Source organism: Muntiacus reevesi, chromosome 1 (assembly GCF_963930625.1).
Source record: "Muntiacus reevesi chromosome 1, mMunRee1.1, whole genome shotgun sequence".
Taxonomy (NCBI): domain Eukaryota; kingdom Metazoa; phylum Chordata; class Mammalia; order Artiodactyla; family Cervidae; genus Muntiacus; species Muntiacus reevesi.
In genome coordinates this window covers 270,972,679-270,993,964 of record NC_089249.1, presented here as the reverse complement: position 1 = coordinate 270,993,964, position 21,286 = coordinate 270,972,679, and the positions used below count along the sequence as shown (strand labels likewise).

The following is a 21,286-nucleotide window of genomic DNA, read 5'->3' as shown; positions in this document are numbered from 1 at the left end:
TTTTTTATACCTATGTCGAATTACATGGAATGACCAATTTTTTCTTTTTTATCTTGTTTGAATATTATTGCTTTGACCAGGGAGATCTGCTTAAGCATCTAGGCAATTAAGCTATACATTCTGTGACTGCAGGGGAAGGGACCAAAATACAAAATCTGTAGTTTTAGTCATGCCTGGCAGACATTACAACTTGAAGTAGATGAATCTGAGACTCTAACCGAAGGCCATAAAAATATGTGGACTGTGGATACTCACATGTGTTTAATATTGCTTTTCCTGAAAGGTTTCAATTTTAGGTTGCCTATTTCCAAGGTGAAGATGTCTATCAGAAGATGCATAGCTGCTCAAAAACTCTTATTTGCAATTATGTCTACAGATTTGATGAGGGAGCTGTAAGAAAAGATTTCAGTCTAAAACATAGATTTATAACATAACTTTTCTCAGGTTAAAATAAGATCTTTTCAATCAGAAGAATATTTTATCTCATATGTAGTTAGTTTCTTCAAGTGTTATATAGAATACAGTTGTGAAACATTCACTTCAAAATCTGAGCAAGTTACTAGTGAAAGAAATGGCTTTTTTTGGTCCATAGAAAATAGCAAATTGTTTGATTCTGCTCCACTGGATGTGAGTTCCAATAGAGCAACTGTTTTTACCTATTTTATTCACTACACCATCACATAATAGTTGTTTATTTAATATTTAATGACTGAAAGACATACCCTTACCATTGTTACTGGAATAACCTTAATGATAATTTTTTACCAAAGTTGTTACAGCAATTTGTTCATCAGGTTATTTTCTTTCATTGTTTTTATTAAATATTGAGAAGATACATTTATAAATTGCTGCAAGAGATAAAGATTGTAATACTTTGATACCTGCACACGTGATTAAGTTTTAGAAAAAATACAGTCATTACCTTCAAAGTCCTTGTATGCCCTTGTGCAATCCCATCTCTTCATTCCCTCCTCAGAGGTCCTCAGCACTGTCCTGAATTTTATGTTTATGCTTCCCTTGGTCTTTTCTCTATAGTTCTACCATGCATATGTGTACTCCTAATACATTGCTTGGTTTTGAGTGGTTTTGAACTTCATATAAATGGAATCATGCCTTCGTAGTTCCTTCAAGCTGGCTTCTGTGTCTTCCTCGTAGGGCCCCATTAATCTTCAAAAAGCCTTCTTCCTTTCTGGCCTGAGATCTCCCTGCTTCATCGTATATTTCTGCTGCTGCAGACTGCTATCAGCTATTTCTTCAAGGAGTCCTGGTTCCTAGTAGAAGGGGGGGGGGTGGTATTTTAAAGTCTAGGATCTGGGTGTTAGATGTGCTCTTTTCTACTGAGGGGGCAGTGTTTCTAACTGTACTGCTAGAAAAAAGGTATTTTTAAAAATCATGAGTTTATGATGATCTTGTCAATTCTGTTTAACATTATGGCGTTTTACTTTGCTCTTTTTTTTTAATTTCAGAGTTTTACTATACTGCAGTAAAGGAGCAGCAGGATGGTTCTCTCCCATTCTGCTTTGAAAATATAAACTACTTGCAAATTCTTAAGAATACCTTTACCACCAGATTAGAGCATTAAGTATAATAACCAATTTCTTAATAAGTAAAGTCTCACAAATTAAAATACATTTGAAATAGCTTTAAATGCATTCTTCACAAGTCACCATATATTTTTGTATCATGTTCACTCATGCTTAAGAATTAAAGCAAGTATGTTACTCTGATGGAAATATGGGGAAATCTCTCATTCATGCAATATACAGGGATAATATTTCAAGTTGAAGGGAAAAAAATCCCAGTCTTATTATTTTTTTAATGTATCCATATATAATCACCTACATGATAGATAAAGAAACCTGTGAAGTTTCCCAAAAGTCAGATTTTCAGTTCATCAGAAGCACCTGATGTCTACAACTAATTTATAACTACATGGCATTTCAAGAAAACAAAAATGAGCCCTATGAATTCCTATAAACAAAAGCTTCCAATGGACTAAGAACAGGAAGTCATTAATGCAATCATTTCAAGGATTATGGTTGTTCCTAAGGAGTACAAGTTCAAACCTGTCAATACCAGAGGTATCATTTTATATTAATTTATATATAAGTCCATTTAAGTTCTTTATCAGAGTATAATATATGAAAAGGGCTTCTTTGGTGGCTCAGATGGTAAAGAATCTACCTGCAGTGCAACAGAGGCAAGAGACTCAGGTTCAATCCCTGGGTTGGAAAGATCCCTTGGAGGAGGGAATGGCAGCCCACTCCAATATGAAAACAGTCTTTCCCCAAGCAAAAAAAAGGGATATTTCTCAGCCATCCAAAAGAATGAAATGATTCCATTTGAAACAACATGGAGGGACCTAGAGATTATCATACTAAGTGAAGTAAATCAGACAGAAAGACATATTGCGATAACACATATATGGAATCTTAAAATATGATATTAATACAAATGAACTTATTTAGAAATAGATTCATGGACATAAAAAACAAACGTATGGTTACCAAAGAGGAAAGGAAGGGGAGGGATGAATTAGGAATTTAGGATTAACAAATACACACTACTATATATAAAATATGGGGCTGGTCAGAAAGTTCGTTCAGGCTTTTCGGTACCAGTATGACCTTTCTGGTCAACCCAATAAATAAAAACAAGGGTCTAATGTATAGCACAGGGAGCTATATTCAATATCTTGTAATAGCCTATAATGGAAAATAATCTGAAAAAAGAACATGCACACACACACATACGCATGTATGAATCACTTGGCTGTATAACTGCAATACTGAAAGTCAACTCTACTTCAATTAAAAATATAAAGCCACTCAAATCATCTGTAGGTCTTCTAACCAATCTGATATGCAACTAATTTTTTCCAATTTGTTTTCAAGTTTTAGTTAGGGCTTACTTTTTAGAAGTAAATATTTGAAAAAACTTACATATATAGTCTTTGGATCTTTACTGCATTGTATGTTTTCACTTACATATGTATTTATCAGGACTAAATCCATGAACTTGTACACTTTTAATTTCTATTCTCATATATATAGAATAATAGACTGCTGTTAATCTACTCAGTATTTAGCAAAAAAAGTGTAAAGGAAAATCAAATACAAGCGTTCTCAGTGTACCTATTTCCTTATAGAGTTCATCTTGAATTAATTCAATTAATTATTTAGGCTATGTCACTATCAAGGGAAACTCAGTTAAAATGTACTACTTTGTACATGGAGAAAACACATTTTCTTTCCATGGTGTTTAATAAACATTATTGTTTGTATATAATGTATCTTAAGTATTTTGCATTGACATTTCAGTTAATTGACTCTATGAAGACTTTGGCAGGGCTTCCTGGTGGCTCAGAGGGTAAGGAATCCACCTGCAGTGCAGGAGACCTGGGTTCAATCCCTGGATTGGGAAGATCCCCTGGAGAAGGGAAAGGCAACCCACCCCAGTATACGTGCCTGGAGAATTCCATGGGCAGAGGAGCCTTGCAGACTATTATAGTCCCTGGGGTCGCAAAGAGACACAACTGAGTGACTCACACAGACACACACAGACTTTTTTTTTCCAGTTTCATAATTTATTATACAAATGGAGTATCACATGGTGAGTTCACATTAGCTTCTTCAAGCGTGGGAACTTAACAGATAATGGACAGTTCACAATCTGTTTATGTTGCTTTTGCAGCTGGAGTTTTTTTAGACCTTAACTTGAAGTCTAAGAATATCAGAGCAATACCTCTGTATGTGGCCAGCACACAATTCATTCTCCCTGTGAGAGTGTAAGAGTTGAAATATTTTTTGACACCAGTGAAATGGAACTAGGCATCAGTTTCTGGACCCCCATGATTTCAGTCTTCCAAAAGGTCAAACTCCACGGCCTGCGTCCTTCACAGTAAGCCGCTGCCCCTCAGTCCCTCTGGAAGATTCCACCTCCCCTCACGCAATCAATCATTAACACAGACTTTGTTAATGATTAAAATTTTCATCCTACCCAAGACATAAGTTAGAAATTGCAGGAGGATTCTTTACCTGCTAAGCCATCAGAGAAGCTCCATTAAGTACATATTTGTGTAAAACTGTAAAAGCATTATCTAAGTATTGGGAATATAACCTTGAGCCAACCAAAGACCCTGGGCTCATGAAGTTTATATTGTGATGTAGGAAACAGACAACAGGAAATCTGGCCTTCCCAGTTTCCTATCATCTAACCAACCTCAGAAGTTCCTAAGCTGTATGGCAATACTATTGTTGCTAATTCTGTCCTCTGTGTGGTCTATCATTTTCCTGTAACTATCTGAAGACTTCCATCAGGCTCTCCAGGTCTAATGGTACTCAACTGGAATTGAAGAATATAGTTATTAAACCATTTTAAAGGAGAAGCAAAATGTGTGTGTGTATGTATGTGTGTATATATATATATATATATATATAGAGAGAGAGAGAGAGAGAGAGAGAGAGAGAGAAATACCTTTGAAAATCTGCACTTACAAGATATTAGCAGGTATTTATTTTTCATGTTAAAAAGATGATTACTGGTGGGGATGTAAACTAATAGTGACAAAGCCAATATGGAGAACAATATGGAAGCTCCTTTAAAAAGTAGAACTAGAACTACCATATGATCCAGAAATCCCACTACTGGCATATACCCAGAGAAAACCATAATTCAAAACAATACCTGAGTTCCAGTGTTTATTGAAGCACTGTTTATAATAGCCAGGACATGGACACAACCTAAATGTCCATCGACAGAGGAATCAATAAAGAAGATGTGGTACAGATATACAATGGAATATTAAATTACTCAGCTATAAAAAGGAATGAAATTGTCTCATTTACAGAGATGGGGATGGGCCTAGCGACTGTCTTACAGAGTGAAGTAAGTCAGAGAGATAAAAACAGATATCATAATATTAACACATACATGTAGAATCTAGAAAAATGGTATAGATGGTCTTATTTGCAAAGCAGAAATAGAGACACAGAGATAAAGACACAGACACTGTATGAGGGAAGGGGGTGGTGATGGGATGATTTGGGAGACCAAGATTGACATATATATACTACTATGTGTAAAATAGATAATTAATTAGAGCCCACTGTATAGCACAGAGAAATCTACTCGGTGTTCTGTGGTGACCTAAATGGAAAGGAAATCCAAAAAAAGGGATATATACACATACATATAGCTGATCAATTTGTTGTATAGCAGAAACTGACGCAGCAGTGTAAAGCAACTATATTCCAATAAAAAAGAGGATATTGTTAGACTAAAAGTTAAATATGTGCAGTCACTCTAAAAAAAGATGATTCTTTACCTTACAGGAGGATTTATCTAGGGTGAGTTATTGTACTTTTAAAGTTTCCTTAGTATATTTCAAATAATTCAATTTACAAACATCCTGTTTACATACAAGCTACCTCAAAATTGTAATTCAAATTTTTAAGTATGGAATACTCAATCATGAGTTGTAAATAACAGCAAATAACTAAACATAGCCACTGACATTATTTCATCTAATACTGTCTATAATAATGTAATATATGTAAGGATACAGGCATAAAATATTAAATAAAGCCCCAAATATTAAATATTATCAGATATGGTCACAAATGTAAGTAAAGGAAGATGGGATTTTTTTTTTTTAACTTATCATCCTGTCTTTTTCCATCACTTCCTTTGCAGGGAGAAGGCCATTAAGAGAGAAAAGATGAAAAGAATTTCATTAGCATAACTAACAGCAGAGTCAGGTAAGCTTGGAGTCTGGGAAATATTAACATGATATGTTTTCCTATAGATTTAAAAAAAATTTTACAGGATGCCTAGGAGGGTGAGAATGGATGAAAAGAAAGCTAGGTGAAACAATTGGGGGCTCGGACATTGAGGATGGTAGATGGAAAAAAGAATGTGGGAGTTGATGGGCGTGGTGAACACAGATGACCAAGATAGAGAGAGGTCCTAACGGGTGTTACTCTGGTAACTCTGATAGCCAGGCATCTTAGTAGTACAAATAAAGGGTTTCATTTTTGTGTAGACTCCCAGTTCGTGTGTTCATCACTGTCTAATAATATTTTCTTTCTGGCAGTAGATTTCACTTTCCAAGTGGTAATTGTATAGTTCTCTTTACATCAGCTTTATGATGGAGGGAAGCAGGTGTTGTTCAGGGGCAGAGAGGTGGTTTCGCTGTGATGGAGAGTGTTCTCAGGCAGGTGAGGACTGAGGACTGGGTGAAACCTGGGGATCTGGCAGGCATCACAAGCTAGAAGGATCCTATGGTGATCATTTCTCTTTTCCTGGTAGTTCCCTTACACAGACCTCCAGCAGCCAGTTTTATGCTTGCTGAAGAAATCCATCTAGCTACAGTTAAATATAAAGGATTCAAATTAAAATGGATTTGAGTTGACCAACTAGCTTATTCACACTAAAATGTAACCTCTTTGCGACCCTGTGGACTGTAACCTGCCAGGTTCCTCTGTCCCTGGGATTCTCCAGGCAAGAATCCTGGAGTGGGTCACCATGCCCTCCTGCAGGGGATCTTCCCAACTCAGGGATCGAACCCGTGTCTCTTTAAGTCGACCTTCAGTGGCAGGCAGGTTCTTTACCACTGGTTCCCTCTGGGAAGCCCACAATATAATCAAGTGAGCATGACATGCAGTTCTTTCCAGCTTTGACAAGGGGAAAATAATGGTCGTCTGAAGTGGGAAAGTACTCGAAGGGACAAGGATGAAGAAAACAAAAAGGTGAGACTTTAAAGAAGGCAAACCAAAGACTTCATGATTTTGCCTTGGCCTGACCTAGTGATCCTCATTTGGGTGAAGGAAAAACAGCTTGTGCAGACGTCTCTTTCTGAGTTAACTGCTGGTGTTTCTTTTCCGCTTGGCATCAAAGGTGAAGCATTTCTTTTAAAGCGTATGCCAACTCTTTCCAAAGGGTCTCAGATGACCCAATAACTGAAGAATCACTGCAGAAGTTGAGACAAAATTCAATTCCTATTGCAGAACTCTTTAGTGTGCTTCATTTTTTAATCTCATTTCTCCTCCCCTTGTGGCTCCAAACACACTCTCCCTCCTCTTAGGCCCAGAGTGATTTCAGAGGATTCTCTAGCAAGTTCCTAGAGACCCATTGTGCAGTAACAAAGAATTCTCTGGAACTGCAGGTTCTGTCCTCGCTTGCCTCCCTGAGTGGGAAGGTTACTCTCACCCCTCACAAATGGTAGAGGAGGACAGGCAGTGTCCAGGCCTGCAAGCTTGCCATGAACTAGGAACTCAACATGCCAATCAAACCTGTTGGGTGGATATGTGGGCAGGTGTTGAAGAACTTTTCTGGAAGAAGTATGCACACTATTCTTGTGAAGGGGATGGGGGTATGGAAACTGGGAGTTAAATCCCCAAGGTGGACCCAGCGTTCCGTGTTCTTTTGAATTTGTCTAGGACATTTTTGGTTAAGCATATTTTTACCCCCTAACTTCTTTTTGTCTTAGTTGAGGGGATCCAGAAAGTAATCATGGACCTTATAGATGAGTTTAAAGATGAATTCCCTACCATCCTCAGATTATCACAGTCTAATCAGGTAATGTGATTTTATAACTTTGAAAAGAACTGTAAAATGTATATTGTATTCTTAGTATCATACCAATTATTGAATTTGTGATTATGAGATCAGTATTTGAAACTCAGGAAAACATTCCTTTCACCTCAGAAAAACACCACTTCAACTCTGACTCATTGGAAGGAGTCTATGTAAAGCAGAAAGATTGTGGGTAAGGAAGTGAGGTAGGTAGATGAATTAAGTTTAAGGACAATCACTATACCATTAGATTTCTAGAACATTTTCATAGCTACACTTGCAACCTAGTTTACTTAAGATTTGCTTAATGTAAAAATCAGAAAAATACCTAGATATACTTTCACTAAAGTCTGTGGTAATTAAGTAAGTGAAGAAATATAACTGATAAAAATGATACCACTGGAGAGGTAACTATGGCATGAGTGTGTGTTCTAATGTGGCAAGAAAATAGTGATATCAATTTCAACAAAGTATATATGCATATGTTTTAAACACCTGTTCCAAAAAAGGTTTAAGATAAGATATGGGAGTGGAAGGAGCTAGGTAGAGAATCATAAAGACATTTGGTCAGGAAAAGGTAACATTTGTTTAGGGGAAACATGTAACCTAATTTACTCAAAAGTACACAGCTCTTACTGGACGAATGGTTTCAGTCATTTGGCCACAGTCAGAATAGAATATGTTGTAAAGTTATATGGTCCAATAACAACCTGCTCATCCAGAAATCAGGCTTTTGGCAATGTCAACATGAGGAACATAACACCTGGAAGTAAACAAAAGAGTGCTCTCAGTAACACAGTCATCACAAAGTCTGTATATTTTGTTCTAAAGGAGAGGTGTTAGAGCTACATTTAACCATTCATTCAGACAGCTGGCATTAGACACTTAATAAATACTTTGCCTGGATCTGGAAGAAGGAATCCCGAGATACACAAGACAGCATTCCTTCAGTCAGTGAGCTTAGTCTAATGGATACAGAATTATAAACAAATAGTTGCAATGAAATATGGTACGAGGCGTATACAATTTAGAGGAAGGAATGACTGCATACTGCAGTCAGAGAAGACTTCATGGAGGAAAGATGCTTAAACTGGGTCTCAAAGGATGAATAGGAGTTTTCAAGGTGAAGAAAGGGATAAGGTAAGTGGGTAGGAACAGGGGGAAATATCCCAATGGAAGTACCGTCATGCCAAAAATGTATGAAATGTTATAGCGTATTTCCAGAATGTCAAGTAAATTGAATAAATGGCATCACCCTTAGGTCTTAACTTTGGGAAGGAGTGATATTGAAATATAAGTTATCTGGATGCACAGTGGTAAGATGGCATCTAGATGGTGGTTGGCTAAGTAGGGTAGAATAAGTCTTAAGGCTCTAGTGGGCAAATCAGACTTTGTAATTCTATATTTTAGTCCTAGTAACGAATTGCTTCCTTTTATTTGTATTCCCGTAGTCTTGGTATAAATTATTTTGAAACATGAGAGACTTTTCTTAGCCATGCTCTGGATTATTGAGGAAAGAGCTGCTTGGTCTAGGAGATAAAATGGTTATGGTCAGCACAGTAGTGGCAGTAATTATTGAGAAAACTTCAAGGTAAGGTCAAGGACGCCCAGGCCTGGAAAATCCTATTGTCCTTCCAAGGTGTGCTTCTCCCACCATTGCCAACATTAGAGAAACTGGGTTTTATTTAATTAATGCTGCAACTTTCTTTACAGTTTCCTTCATTTCTTCCTACACTCTGCATAGCCTCATTATCACTGGAGCCATAAATATGCTTTATGGTGAAATAGATTGATATTCTGATCCCCAAAGAACTCTAAGTTCCTATTTCCAACTCACTGAAGCCATTTCCTTATAAGAACCACATCCCACCTTTGCAAAGAAGAATATGAACATAGTTAAAGTTATTTTATTTCTGATTTTCAAAGCACATTATTCTTTTTCCACCATTCTTCTTTTACCATTTTCTTTTATCATTTTTCTACCATTTCTTTTTACCATTTTTCTACCATTATTCTTTTTCTACCTACCTACCTGAGTAGTTAGGGGTTATTGTAGCACATTGAAGTTATTTGCTCTTCAAAAATAAATTATCCAGAAAACAAGGCTAATATTATGTCCTTAACTAGATTATTGTTAAAAGTCAGATTGTAAGTGTTGCAGATTCTATTTCTAGTATTGTCTGTAGTTCGCAAACATCCTGAAAGGACTGATTTTAGGACTACTTAGAGGGCTTTAGTAATTGGACTATATTTTAAATCTCTAAATTTTGTGATTAATATTTAAATTTTTTTTTTTTTTTTTTTTAATTTTAGGCACCTATTTAGGAAAAAGTCATGTTGCTGGCCTGGGGTAAAAAAAAAAAAAAAAAAAAGATTTGATGGAAGTGATGGTAGAGTTTTTATAGAAGAATATACCCAGAATAATGGTTATTAAATAGTCCTTCATGACAAAAGATTTTTAAGGACATTGTTTCCACGCCCCCCACCCCCTCCAGCCAGGGCTGGGGAAAGTTAATTTTAGAATTCTGTCTTGAGGTTCTGGCCTCTGAGGTCTTGTATTGTCCACTCCCTCCCTTCCAACTAGCCCAGACCCCAAAACCTTCAGTATCCACATCTTTTAGTAAAAAGTGTTTTTAAGGTTCACACTTGCAAATTGCAAGTGATTTCTATATGAGGACTTTAAAATACTAAACTTTTAAGTTTGAACAAATAAAAAATGCAGCTATAATTAGGGAATTAAAATTTTTTAGTTCAAATAATCTTTACTTGGATAAATTTTTTATGGTAAATAAGGTCAAATTTACTTATGAAAAGTAGTTACGTAACCACCTTTTTTGTGATTATCTTGCACTTAACTGTGTACTACAAAATTGAGGATTGTAGACAGAGGACATTAGAATCCATGCAAAAACTGGATTTTTACATCTGTAGATACATTTTTCTGAACTCCACGCTTTCTTTTTTTTTTTTTAAACATATGGTGCAAAAAGTGCTGGTGTGATCAAACCAGTTTTCTTTGCCCATTGTGCAGCAAGCCTAATGCTGAGATGCTGAAATTTGCAGCAGAGAAGGGGTTTATTCATAAGACAGCCAAGTGAGGAGACAAAACACATCTCAGATCCATCTCCCCAAAGCCAAGGGGCTTGGGATGTATATGGTGAAGAGTATGGGGTAGTCAGAGGTGCAGGTGAAGGTGTTTGGAGGCAGGAAAAAGGTGAGGTAATGTCTGCTCTCTGTAGGCATATCAGAGTTACATGCTTCTTCACGGGATGCCTGTTGAGAAAATGTTGGTGTTAGCCTGATCTGAGGGTGCAGCTTGTGGCCCCCTGATGTAAAAAGTTACCCATTGCATACCCGAGCAGGCCTGGTTGAATGGCCATGTGATCTTGACTAGTTTGAACTGGGAAAGATTAGCTATGTTCCTGAAGCAGCCATTACTAGCAAGCCACATGTCAGAGGTGTTATCTATAGGGGTCAGTTAAAGGAGCCTTGTGATATATTTGTCTAAGCCATGCGACACTTGGAAGGTACACAATTTGCAGAAACAGTTAAGTGAAGGCAGATCAATGAAGCAGAGGGTGTTTTGTTTTGTTTTGTCTTTTTTTAAAAATAAAAAACAAGTACTTCCCTGCTCTTCTGTAAGACTAGCTCAGGAATTGTTAGTCACCAGTTTCTGTCAGCCCTATGGGGTACATCTTCAGAGTGGGCTTTTTAACCCCATGGGGCTCAGTTATACTGGGGATATACCAGTGATGTCTGGAAATTGCTTGTACTGGTATATATTGGGGTTTCTAAGTATAATGAGAGTAGAATTGTAGCTAGAGTGTTCTGTCCTTCAGTTGTATTTTTGTCCTTGATGAGGTGTTTTTTTTGTTTTGTTTTGTTTTTTTTCTGGTGGGGCACTATCATTATTGGGAAAGTTGCAGAGCACATTGTGTACTGAAAAATTCCTAGATGGTTTCTTACTTAATATTTGCTTTATTTTCCCAATCTTTCTCAACATTAGCGTGTTATATTTTTTCATTCATTCATTTGAATAAATATATTTACAGAGCATCTACTGTTTGACAGTCACTATTCCAGGCACTGGCCAAGGATCAGAGAGCCAAACGGATATAAAACACTGCTGCCATAAAACTTACATCCTAAAATAATACACCCCCAAACTTACATCCTAGTCAAGTATAGGAATAATAAACAAGGAAAATAAACTACATACTATGTTAATAGTAGATCTTAAGGACAAGAACGCATAGCCGAGAAGGGGTATGAAGTGTAAGGGTGGGATGGGAGAGCAGTTGATGGGTAAGGTAGGGTGACCAAGGGGGTCTTAGTGAAAAAGTGATTCTTGAATTGAGACTTGAAGGAAGTGAGGGAGCAAACCTTGGTGTCCCTGAGGACTAGAATGGCATCGTTAGTTCAGAGTCCCTGAGATGGGGGTCTACTTAACAAGTTCAACAAGTAATGAAAGAGGGCAAGGGAGAGAAAAAGACGATGAGGCCGGGGAGGTGAAGGAAAGACAGTCTTTGTAGACCATTGTAGGTACTCAGGCGTGTGCACTGAGTGTATCAGGCCACTGAAATGCTTGAGTGGAAAAGCAGGATCAGGTCTGATATAAGTTTTAATTGTGTCTCTCTGGCTGATGTGTTGAGGAACAGAAAGAAAGTAGGTGAGGGTGGAAGCAGGGAGTCCATTGAGGAGGCTAATTTTCAAGTCTGGAGAAAAGATGATAGTGGCATGTGAACATTAATGGAATGAGTTGTTGGTACTAGGGCTGGTGAGAAGTGGTCAAATTCTGGGACTATTCAGAGAAAGAACTGAATAAGATTTGCTGACAGACTGGTCTCAGAGATGTAGGATAGTAAAAAGCGGGTGTTACTGGAAATTGGAGTTCAGCATTAAAACTGCTGATGACAGAAAAATGGGCACTACTCTGGAAAAAAGAAAAGAGGAAAGCAGGATGTGTATTCAAAGAATGGAGCTCAAAAAGTGGAATCTGGAGCAGGATTCTTACATCAATCTAACTGATGCTGAGTTTCTTTGGTAAAGGGTCTTTAAGTCCCTTTGTTTATCTCTGAGGATGTTGGTGGTGGTTGGGAGTTGGACTTTCTTTTCTGACATTTGGTGGTATGCTCAGACGATGATGACAAGAAGAATCATCTGAATGTGCATACTTTGCAACAGATTCCAGGATGTTTAGGCCGAGGGTCAAAAAATTTTAAAAAGAAAAGAACAGAAACGAGGACTTCTTAATTTGGGTTCAACATTTAAATTTACACATGTGGTTTGGTAAAAAAAAAAAAATGCATAGCATAAAAGTGAAAATAAAGTGAAGTCGTTCAGTCATATCCGACTCTTTGTGACCCCATGGACTGTAGCCTACCAGGCTCCTCCATGGGATTTTCCAGGCAAGAGTAGTGGAGTGGGGTGCCATCTTCTTGATAGCAAACAAAAAGGAAAAGTTGGTACTTCAATGAGGAAGAACCTTTTATTTAAAATTTTCTGCTAGAGCTAATTTAAAAAGTAACTCACTGAAAGTAAGAGTGAATTGGAACCATCAGCATAAACTGGTGACTTTTTTTTTTTTTTTTTTTTTTAAAGAATGTCTCCTTCTGCCTTTTAAGAAATATAAGTAGCCTTTTCTCTGCTGTCAACTTTGTATTCTCAGAGCCATGAAGAACCACTCAACTTGCACTCCTGTGCCCAGATTTGGTTTCTAATACTGTTCTTAAAAGCAATGATGGTCTTCTTGGGAACTAATTGATTCCATGTTTTGTGGCAGGGAAAATGAAAGGGATCAGAAACATTTTGTTGTTAAAAGTAATAATTCTTTCAGTTATCTAGGAAAGTATCAAAATGCCTTCCTTAGGCATTTTAAAATGGAAGCAGAGTCATCAAATTGGAACCATTTAAGCATTAAAGGAAACAAAGATGATATTAATTGGGAAGAGACTGAGTCTATTGGAAAATGCCATGAACTCAGGAGGAGACTAAAATGAGAAAGATAACCAAAAGTGCAATAAAGCTTTACTATAATGCACACTTGAATTTTTAAAAATATTGTTTGTAATAAATGCTGTATTTTTGGTCAACACAAATTTTATGAACCTTACAGGAGAGTTTTGATTAGTAGATTATTGATTACAAATAGGCTTATTTTTCTACAGAGATAAAAACTTAGACAATTTTGTAAAAGAGGAGAAAGTTGAATGGGTCAATCTAGTGTAATGTTTGGAAGAATGCATCAAGATTGGTTAATCAAAATACACATGCAAAGTCGGTGAATCCAGGCCAATACAGATCACCAAGATTTTGTAAAGGAACTGACAAAATAAGGACAGGGAAACTACAGAATGTTAATATTTTGCAGCTGAAAAAATGAAGGTCCCTAAAACACTAATGACACATAGACAAGGTTTCAGCAATGGTGGGACTGCACATGTCCCATTTCTATTTGACCTGGCAATATGGCCCTCACCATCTGATTATAAATTATAATGAGAGAAAACAGTACAGTCAGCTCTCAGTGCCAGGGATTCAACAAACCTCTGATTGAAAATATTCAGGGAAAAAATTCCCAGTAAGTTCCAAGAAGCAAACCTTAAGTTTGCTGATTGCAGACAACTATTTACATAACACATTGCATGAGGTTTTATAAGTAATCTAGAGATGATTTAAAGTATAAAGGAGGATGTGCCTAGGTTATATGCAAATACTGTGCCATTTTATATAAAGGACTTAAGCATCCATGGATTTTGAGATGCATGGGGGTCCTAGAACTAACTAGTCCACATGGGATACCGAGGGACAACTGTAAATTGTAATTGGAAGTAAAACCAAACTTTTTCCAGCTGCTCTGCCTCGAGGAGGAGTTGGGAGGAAGAGTCAGTGCAGCAGAGCGTAAGGTCACGAGAGATTGAATCTGTGCAGGAACTTTGAATGCTGCAGACCATGTGGTTTCTCTGCAAGGTGTGCTTGCAGCCAGCTTAGATAATATCAAGTGATTGCACCTGTGTATTCCTTGCGCTTGTTCTACCTACCATCTAACTGCTTGTCAGGATGCTGCACTCTGAAGAGGCTTGGAATTATAGCAACTGTAGCCCATCCTCTGTAGCCCACCCCCATCCACAGCTTAGCCCATCCTCTACTGTTCTGTTGACTAGGAGAATTGAGACCACAGGTGGGCTAATGGGACTTTTCGGCAAAGTTAATAGGCTAAGCCACAGTAGGACGCCAGATGTCGCAAAAATACATCTTCATTGACAGGCTAGAACAGCTTTTGGTTATCTCCAATGGCAAATGCTGAAGAGTAAGAGAAGTACTGACGTTTGATGACAAAAACAGCACCAATAAAATTATGACTGCAGGACAAAAGTTGAGGCACTTAAAATAAAGATACATCATGTTAGCCCTTAAAGAAACATGTTTATTGTAGGTCAAAAAATCCAAAAGATGTTTTGAACTTAGATATTTGGACTCAACAAATAAATGAGATTCAAAGTTGCTTCTTTTTGTTATTAACCAACTCTTTCCTCCAAGTTATATACTGAAAAGCCAGAATAGCTCATAAAATTACTTAAGTGAATAATGGAAATTATACTTGTCTGTTGCCTGGAATGCAGTCTAACCACATTGTAAGTAATTTCCCTGTGGTTCACTTTCTGCTAGAACAGAGAGCTACATGTCATGTGTTTTAGAAATGCCACAAGTGTTTTCTGTCAGAATGTTCATAGAAGATTTGAGGTTTTCAGAACAGAACTGAAAGTATTGTGAGCTTGTTTAGTATATAGGGCTTTTGTTTTATTTTTTTTTAAACTGTACAACGCATAGTGTATGTGTACTATGTTTTAACATTAAAATTTAAATCATACATTTTGTATTATGTATGATGCTGTATATTTTGTACAAGGATGTCCATCGACTCTCACCACTGTAGCCACAGGTATCAGAGAAGAAAAAAATTAAAGGAATCCAAATTGGAAAGGAAGAAGTAAAGCTGTCAATGTTTGCAGTTGACATGATATTATACACAGAGAATCCTAAAGATGCTACCAGAAAACTACTCGAGCTCATCAATGAGTTCAGTAAAGCTGCAGGATACAAAATTAATATTTAAAAGTCTGCTGCATTTTCATACACTAACAATAGACCATCAGAAACAGAAGTTAAAGAAACAATCCCAGTTACCATTGCATCAAAAAGAATAAAATACTTAGGAATAAACCTACCTATGGAAGTAAAAGACCTGTACTTGGAAAACTATAAGACACTAATGAAAGAAATTGAACACACAGACAAATGGAGAGATATACCATATTCTTGGATTGGAAGAATTAATATTATTAAAATGATCATACTACTCAAGGCAACACATAGATTCAACATAATCCCTATCAAAATACCAATGGAATTTTTTTTCACAGAACTACAACAAATAATGTTAAAACATATGGAAACACAAAAGACCCCAAATAGCCACAACGCTCCTGAGAAAGAAGAACAAACAGGAGGAATCATGCTATCTGGCTTCAGACTAGACTACAAAGCTATAATAACCAAAACTGTATGGTCCTGGCACAAAAACAGACACATAGGTCAATGGAACACATAGGTCAATGGGACAGAATAGAGAGCCTAGAAATAAACCCACACACTTAAGGTTAACTAATCTATGACAAAGGAGGCAAGAATATACAGTGGAGAAAAGATAGTCTCGTCAATAAGCAGTGCTAGGAAAACTGGACAGCTACTTATATAAGAATGAAATTAGTGTTCTCTAACACCATGTATAAAAATAAACTCAAAATGGATTAGATACCCAAATGCAAGAGTGCTTTTGGGTATCTATGCACTATAAAATTCCTAGAGGAAAACATAGGCAGAACATGCTGACATAATTTACAGCAATAGTTTCTTGGATCCATCTCCTAAAGCAAAGGGAATAAAAGCAAAAATAAACAAATGGGACCTAATTAAACTTAAAAGCTTTTGCACAGCAAAGGAAACTATTGATAAAAGGAAAAGACAACCTACTGAATGGGAAAAGATACTTGTAGATGATGTGACTGATAAGGGGTAATATCCAACATATATAAATAGTTCATGAAATTTAACATTTAAAAAGCCAACAATCTGATTTTAAAAATTGGCAGAAGAACTGAACAGACATTTTCCTAAAGAGAAAATGCAGATTGCTATCAGGCATATGAAAAGATGTTCATCGTTGCTAATCATCAGGGAAATACAAATTAAAAACAATGAGATATCACCTCACACCTGTCAGGATGGCTGTCATCAAAAAGAACACAAATAATGTTGCTGAGGGTGTGGAGAAATAGGAACCCTCCCACACTGTTGGGAATGTAAACTGGTGCAGCCACTGTGGAAAACAGTACAGCAATTTCTCAAAAACTAAAAATAGAACTACCATATGACCCAGCAATTAAACTCCTGAGCATACATCCAAAAAGTAAAAAACACTAATTCAAAAAGATGCCTGTACCTCAGTGTTGATAGCAGCATTATTTACAATTGCAAAGATATGGAAGCAACCTAAGTATCCATCAATTGATGAATGGATAAAGGAGATGTGTTACACAGTGGAATACTATTTGGCCATTAAAAAAGAATGAAATTTTGCCATTTGCAGTAATCGGGATGGACTTGGAGGGCATTTGGCTAAGTGAAATAAATCAGACAGAGAAAGACAAATACTGTTCTTATCACTTATATGTGAAATCTAAAAAAATATAACAAACTAGTGGATAAAACAAGAAAGAACCAGATTCACAGATATAGGAAGCAAACTAGTGGTTACCAGTGGAGAGAAGGAAAGGGGAGGGGCAACATAAGGTTAACGGATTGAAAAGGAGTTACTATGGGATTATGTGATACCATAAGTTGTAAATCACTATAGAAGTTAAAGATCTTTTCATTTAACTTAAAGGAAAACCAGACATCTCAAGTTAACAAATTTAGTGCTTTACTGTGTATGGGAAGATGGAAGAACCTGGGCTCATTAACATCATTCCTTTGCTCTGCACCTGAACTAGTAAAAAAAATTTTTCAAGTAAATTGTGCATTATGTATATATGCTATATTTTATCATTTGAAATTTTAAAGTAAGCTGGGAAAATATTTGTAAGAGTTTTGAATAAGGGTTGTTTGACAAATTCAAACATTGAATGGTATTTGAATAAGAATTGTTTACTTTTGAAAGAGCTCTTTTTAAAACATGCAAAAATAGATAAATCCAGAGACAAAATGAAAAGTTTTCGTCTTTAGGCTCATAAGTTAATTCTAGAAATGGCAACCCACTCCAGTATTCTTGCCTGGAGAATCCCATGGACAGAGAAGCCTGGAGGGCTACAGTCCATGGGGTCCCAACGTCAGACATGACTGAGTTACTTTCACTTTCACATCCTAAGGAAAAAAATCATATATTCATATAAATATTTAAATACATGGACGGGATCCGTGAGTTTCATGGAGGGTAGGAGATGACTACTGGACACTCAGTATCAGGCACAATGTACAGTTATATGGCACTTGTCTCTGCCTAAAGATGATTTTTTAAATGTACTGGAAACAAGTGGGTGGTTGTGGGGGTTTGGGGTGGAATGAAGGAAGGGAGCAGTGTTAGTGAAATTAATGAAGGTGATTAAGAGGTACAGATCTCCAGTTATACAATAAGTAGTGAGGATGCAATATACAGCACAAGGAATATGATCCATAATATTGTAATAACTTTGTATGGGCACAGATGGTTCCTGGACTTATTGTGGTGTTTGTTTCATACTGTTTGCAAATGTCAAGTTATGTAGCACACCCAACACTACCATACTATTGTATATCAACTATATTTCAAATTTAAACATTTTTTTAATGAATAAATAATGCACTGGAGAATCACACATCAGTCACTTTTCAAAGACTTTTTTTTTCCAGAAAAGAGAACCCATGCAAAAACCATCCAAAATCAGAATGGCTATCGCTTTAGCCAAGATCAACCGAGGAACATTAATTCAAGGATTAAACAGCATTTCCAGATCCTCCAAATCAGTTGCCAAGCTTCTGCAACCTCAGCTTGCTTGCCGACTTTTAGAGTTAAGGGCCATATCGCATCGTTTGCTCAAGGAAGTTAATGCACCGAGGCAACCCCTGTATAACATACAAGTAAGTGAACATTGCATTCGCTCAGGATGTGGGTCTTTTTGTAGGAAATATTCTGAAATTGCACAGTATGAAAAATGAAAATGTAGCCCATTTGACTATCCTAGATGTAAAACAGTTGGCTAAGAGAAATGAATGTATGGGCCTTTTTTTCAGTGTAGTATATTCTCTGGTTTAAATAAATCTGAAATAGGAAGTAATGCAGACTTTTTTCTCCCTTGTTAATCGATTGAACTAAATGAAACTTTTGATTTCAAATGGTTCAACTTAAATCAGTTCAGTTCACTTTAGTCGCTTGGTCGTGTCCGACTCTTTGTGACCCCATGGACCACAGCACACCAGGCCTCCCTGTCCATCACCAACTCCTGGAGTTTACTCAAAACTTATGTCCATTGTGGGCTGCCGTCTATGGGGTTGCACAGAGTCAGACATGACTGAAGCGACTTAGCAGCAGCAGCAGCATGTCCATTGAGCCAGTGATGCCATCCAACCATCTCATCCTCTGTCGTCCCCAAAAGCATGCAAATTACCACTTATGTCAAACCTAAAAGAAATTCTACAACAAGCCTTAAAAATGACTGTGCCTTGTGTCCTTGTCCCTATAACTTTGTTATGTCTCCAGTATAATCTTGGTTTGATATAATGAGTATATTTAGCTATAAATTCATTTTGATAGACGTGTCAATGTTCAGGTCTGTTTCAAATTCCATGTTCTGTGTTGCTTTATTGAGGCTCTACTATATTAAGGCGGAGAAGGCAATGGCACCCCACCCCAGTACTCTTGCCTGGAAAATCCCATGGACGGAGGAACCTGGTAGGCTGCAGTCCATGGGGTCACGAAGAGTCAGACATGACTGAGCGACTTCACTTTCACTTTTTACTTTTACGAATTGGAGAAGGAAATGGCAACCCACTCCAGTGTTCTTGCCTGGAGAATCCCAGGGATGGGGTCGCACAGAGTCGGACACGACTGAAGTGATTTAGCAGCAGTATTATATGAAGGACAAAAAAGCTCTAAGTTTTTCTAGACCAGCTTCTTTTTTTCTAAACTTTATGGCACACAACTCTGAGTTTTTCAATCTGGGCATTATTCAAAACATTCCTTTGTTAAAATGAGAGTTAAGCCAGAAAGGATATGTATTAGTTCTTGTAGTCAAACAATCCAGAGTTGAGAAGCTTTCAGGCATAGCTGGATATAGTACACAATACCTTCAGGATCCTCTTTCTTTCTTTGACTCATCTCTTGGTTCAGGTCTCTCTATGTTGACTCCATTCTTAGACTGACTTTCTCCTCATGGTCACAAGATGATTTGCAGTTGTTCTCAGGGGCTACATCCTTCCAGGTTCAATTACAGCAGAAAAGAATAAGAGTCCTTGATCCAACATTCCTGGCTAAGTCCTGAGGTGCACTTTTAGAGACTGACTTTCCTCTAAACCAAGGAAATGAGGTGCATTGACTGGTCTAGGAATTGACTACTGCTTCATTCCTAGAGTAGGGGTTGCGGCCCCATTCAGACAATGCCACTTAGGGATGGGGAAAGAATGAAACCTCAAACAAAAATGCGTTGTTTTGAGATGAGAAAATGGATGATGAGTGGCTAAAATAAATAATATTATATAGGAATCTCTCTTTAATCAAAGATTTTTGACATTTCCAGAAAGCATCAGATATTTCAACTATGAATTGCCTGAAACAGCATTTATAAAAGGTTCCTTTATAATATCAGAAGTTTGAGAAAGTAAAAAACGGTTTCTGTTTTGTTAACCATCAGATTTCTAAGCACTATGAGGCTTATTCCTGTGTCTTTAGATCCTTGGAAACGTAGCTGAACTGTATTAAATTCCCACTGAAATATCTTTCTGAATCTAATGTTTTGCCTTGATCTTTGCTTGCATTGCTAGACCCACAGTTCCTACAGAGTTGATATAAGAACTCTTCTTTGCAGAATATTTCTGTATTTATTATGAAATAATGTTTAAAGACACTGTCCATTATTGTTATTCAGAGTCTTTTCTCCTCATCTTTGCTAAGTTAAACTATGAGGAAGCTGAGATTTTACTCTATTTACTAGGTAATGAGTTAGTATGCCATATCTCCATCATGGAAAGGAACCTTGAAATCAAGAGACTCATCTTTTTATAGGAATGCTGTAATTAAGAGGGGAGGGACTCAGTTTTCCTGGGTTGAGGATGGGAATTCCAGGAGGAGGAGCATCAAGGATGAAGGCTCAAAAGAGAAAGAACTTTGGGAAAGAAATTTATTCATCAGGGAATTTGGAGGGCTTTGAAGTCTTCCTTGAGTTAGTTCCTCAACATCATCTGTCAAGTCTATGCATCTCACTAAAAGTTTTGAAGACGTGCAGAGAGAGAGAGAGAGAGAGAGAGAGAGAGAGAGGGAGAGAAGCATATGTCTCTGGAGCAGAAGGAAAAGGCTTTCTCCTTAGTGCCCTGCATCATGTCTTGAGAAGTACATCTCTAGATCTTTCCAAAGGAACATACCTTCTCTAGCTGCCAAAGTTGTTTGCTATTCAACCATATC

At 37.1% G+C, this 21,286-nt stretch overlaps 1 protein-coding gene and 1 pseudogene across 11 annotated transcripts in view; one reads left to right on the top strand and one right to left on the bottom strand.

The window, feature by feature from the left end:
* Nucleotides 1–21,286, top strand: part of SPATA9 (spermatogenesis associated 9) — a 57,814-nt gene that overhangs the window by 19,596 nt on the left and 16,932 nt on the right. For all 11 annotated transcript variants that reach the window (XR_010660854.1, XM_065917676.1, XM_065915340.1 and 8 more), the window contains 3 exons: nt 5,695–5,759; nt 7,490–7,578; nt 18,523–18,750. Coding sequence is in view for 10 of the 11 variants with exons in the window: in XM_065917676.1 (XP_065773748.1) it covers nt 7,513–7,578; nt 18,523–18,750 (294 nt within the window). In the remaining variant the exon portion in view is untranslated. The remainder of the gene's footprint in view (nt 1–5,694; nt 5,760–7,489; nt 7,579–18,522; nt 18,751–21,286) is intronic.
* On the bottom strand, nt 3,677–3,847 carry LOC136158607 (ATP synthase membrane subunit K, mitochondrial pseudogene; annotated as a pseudogene).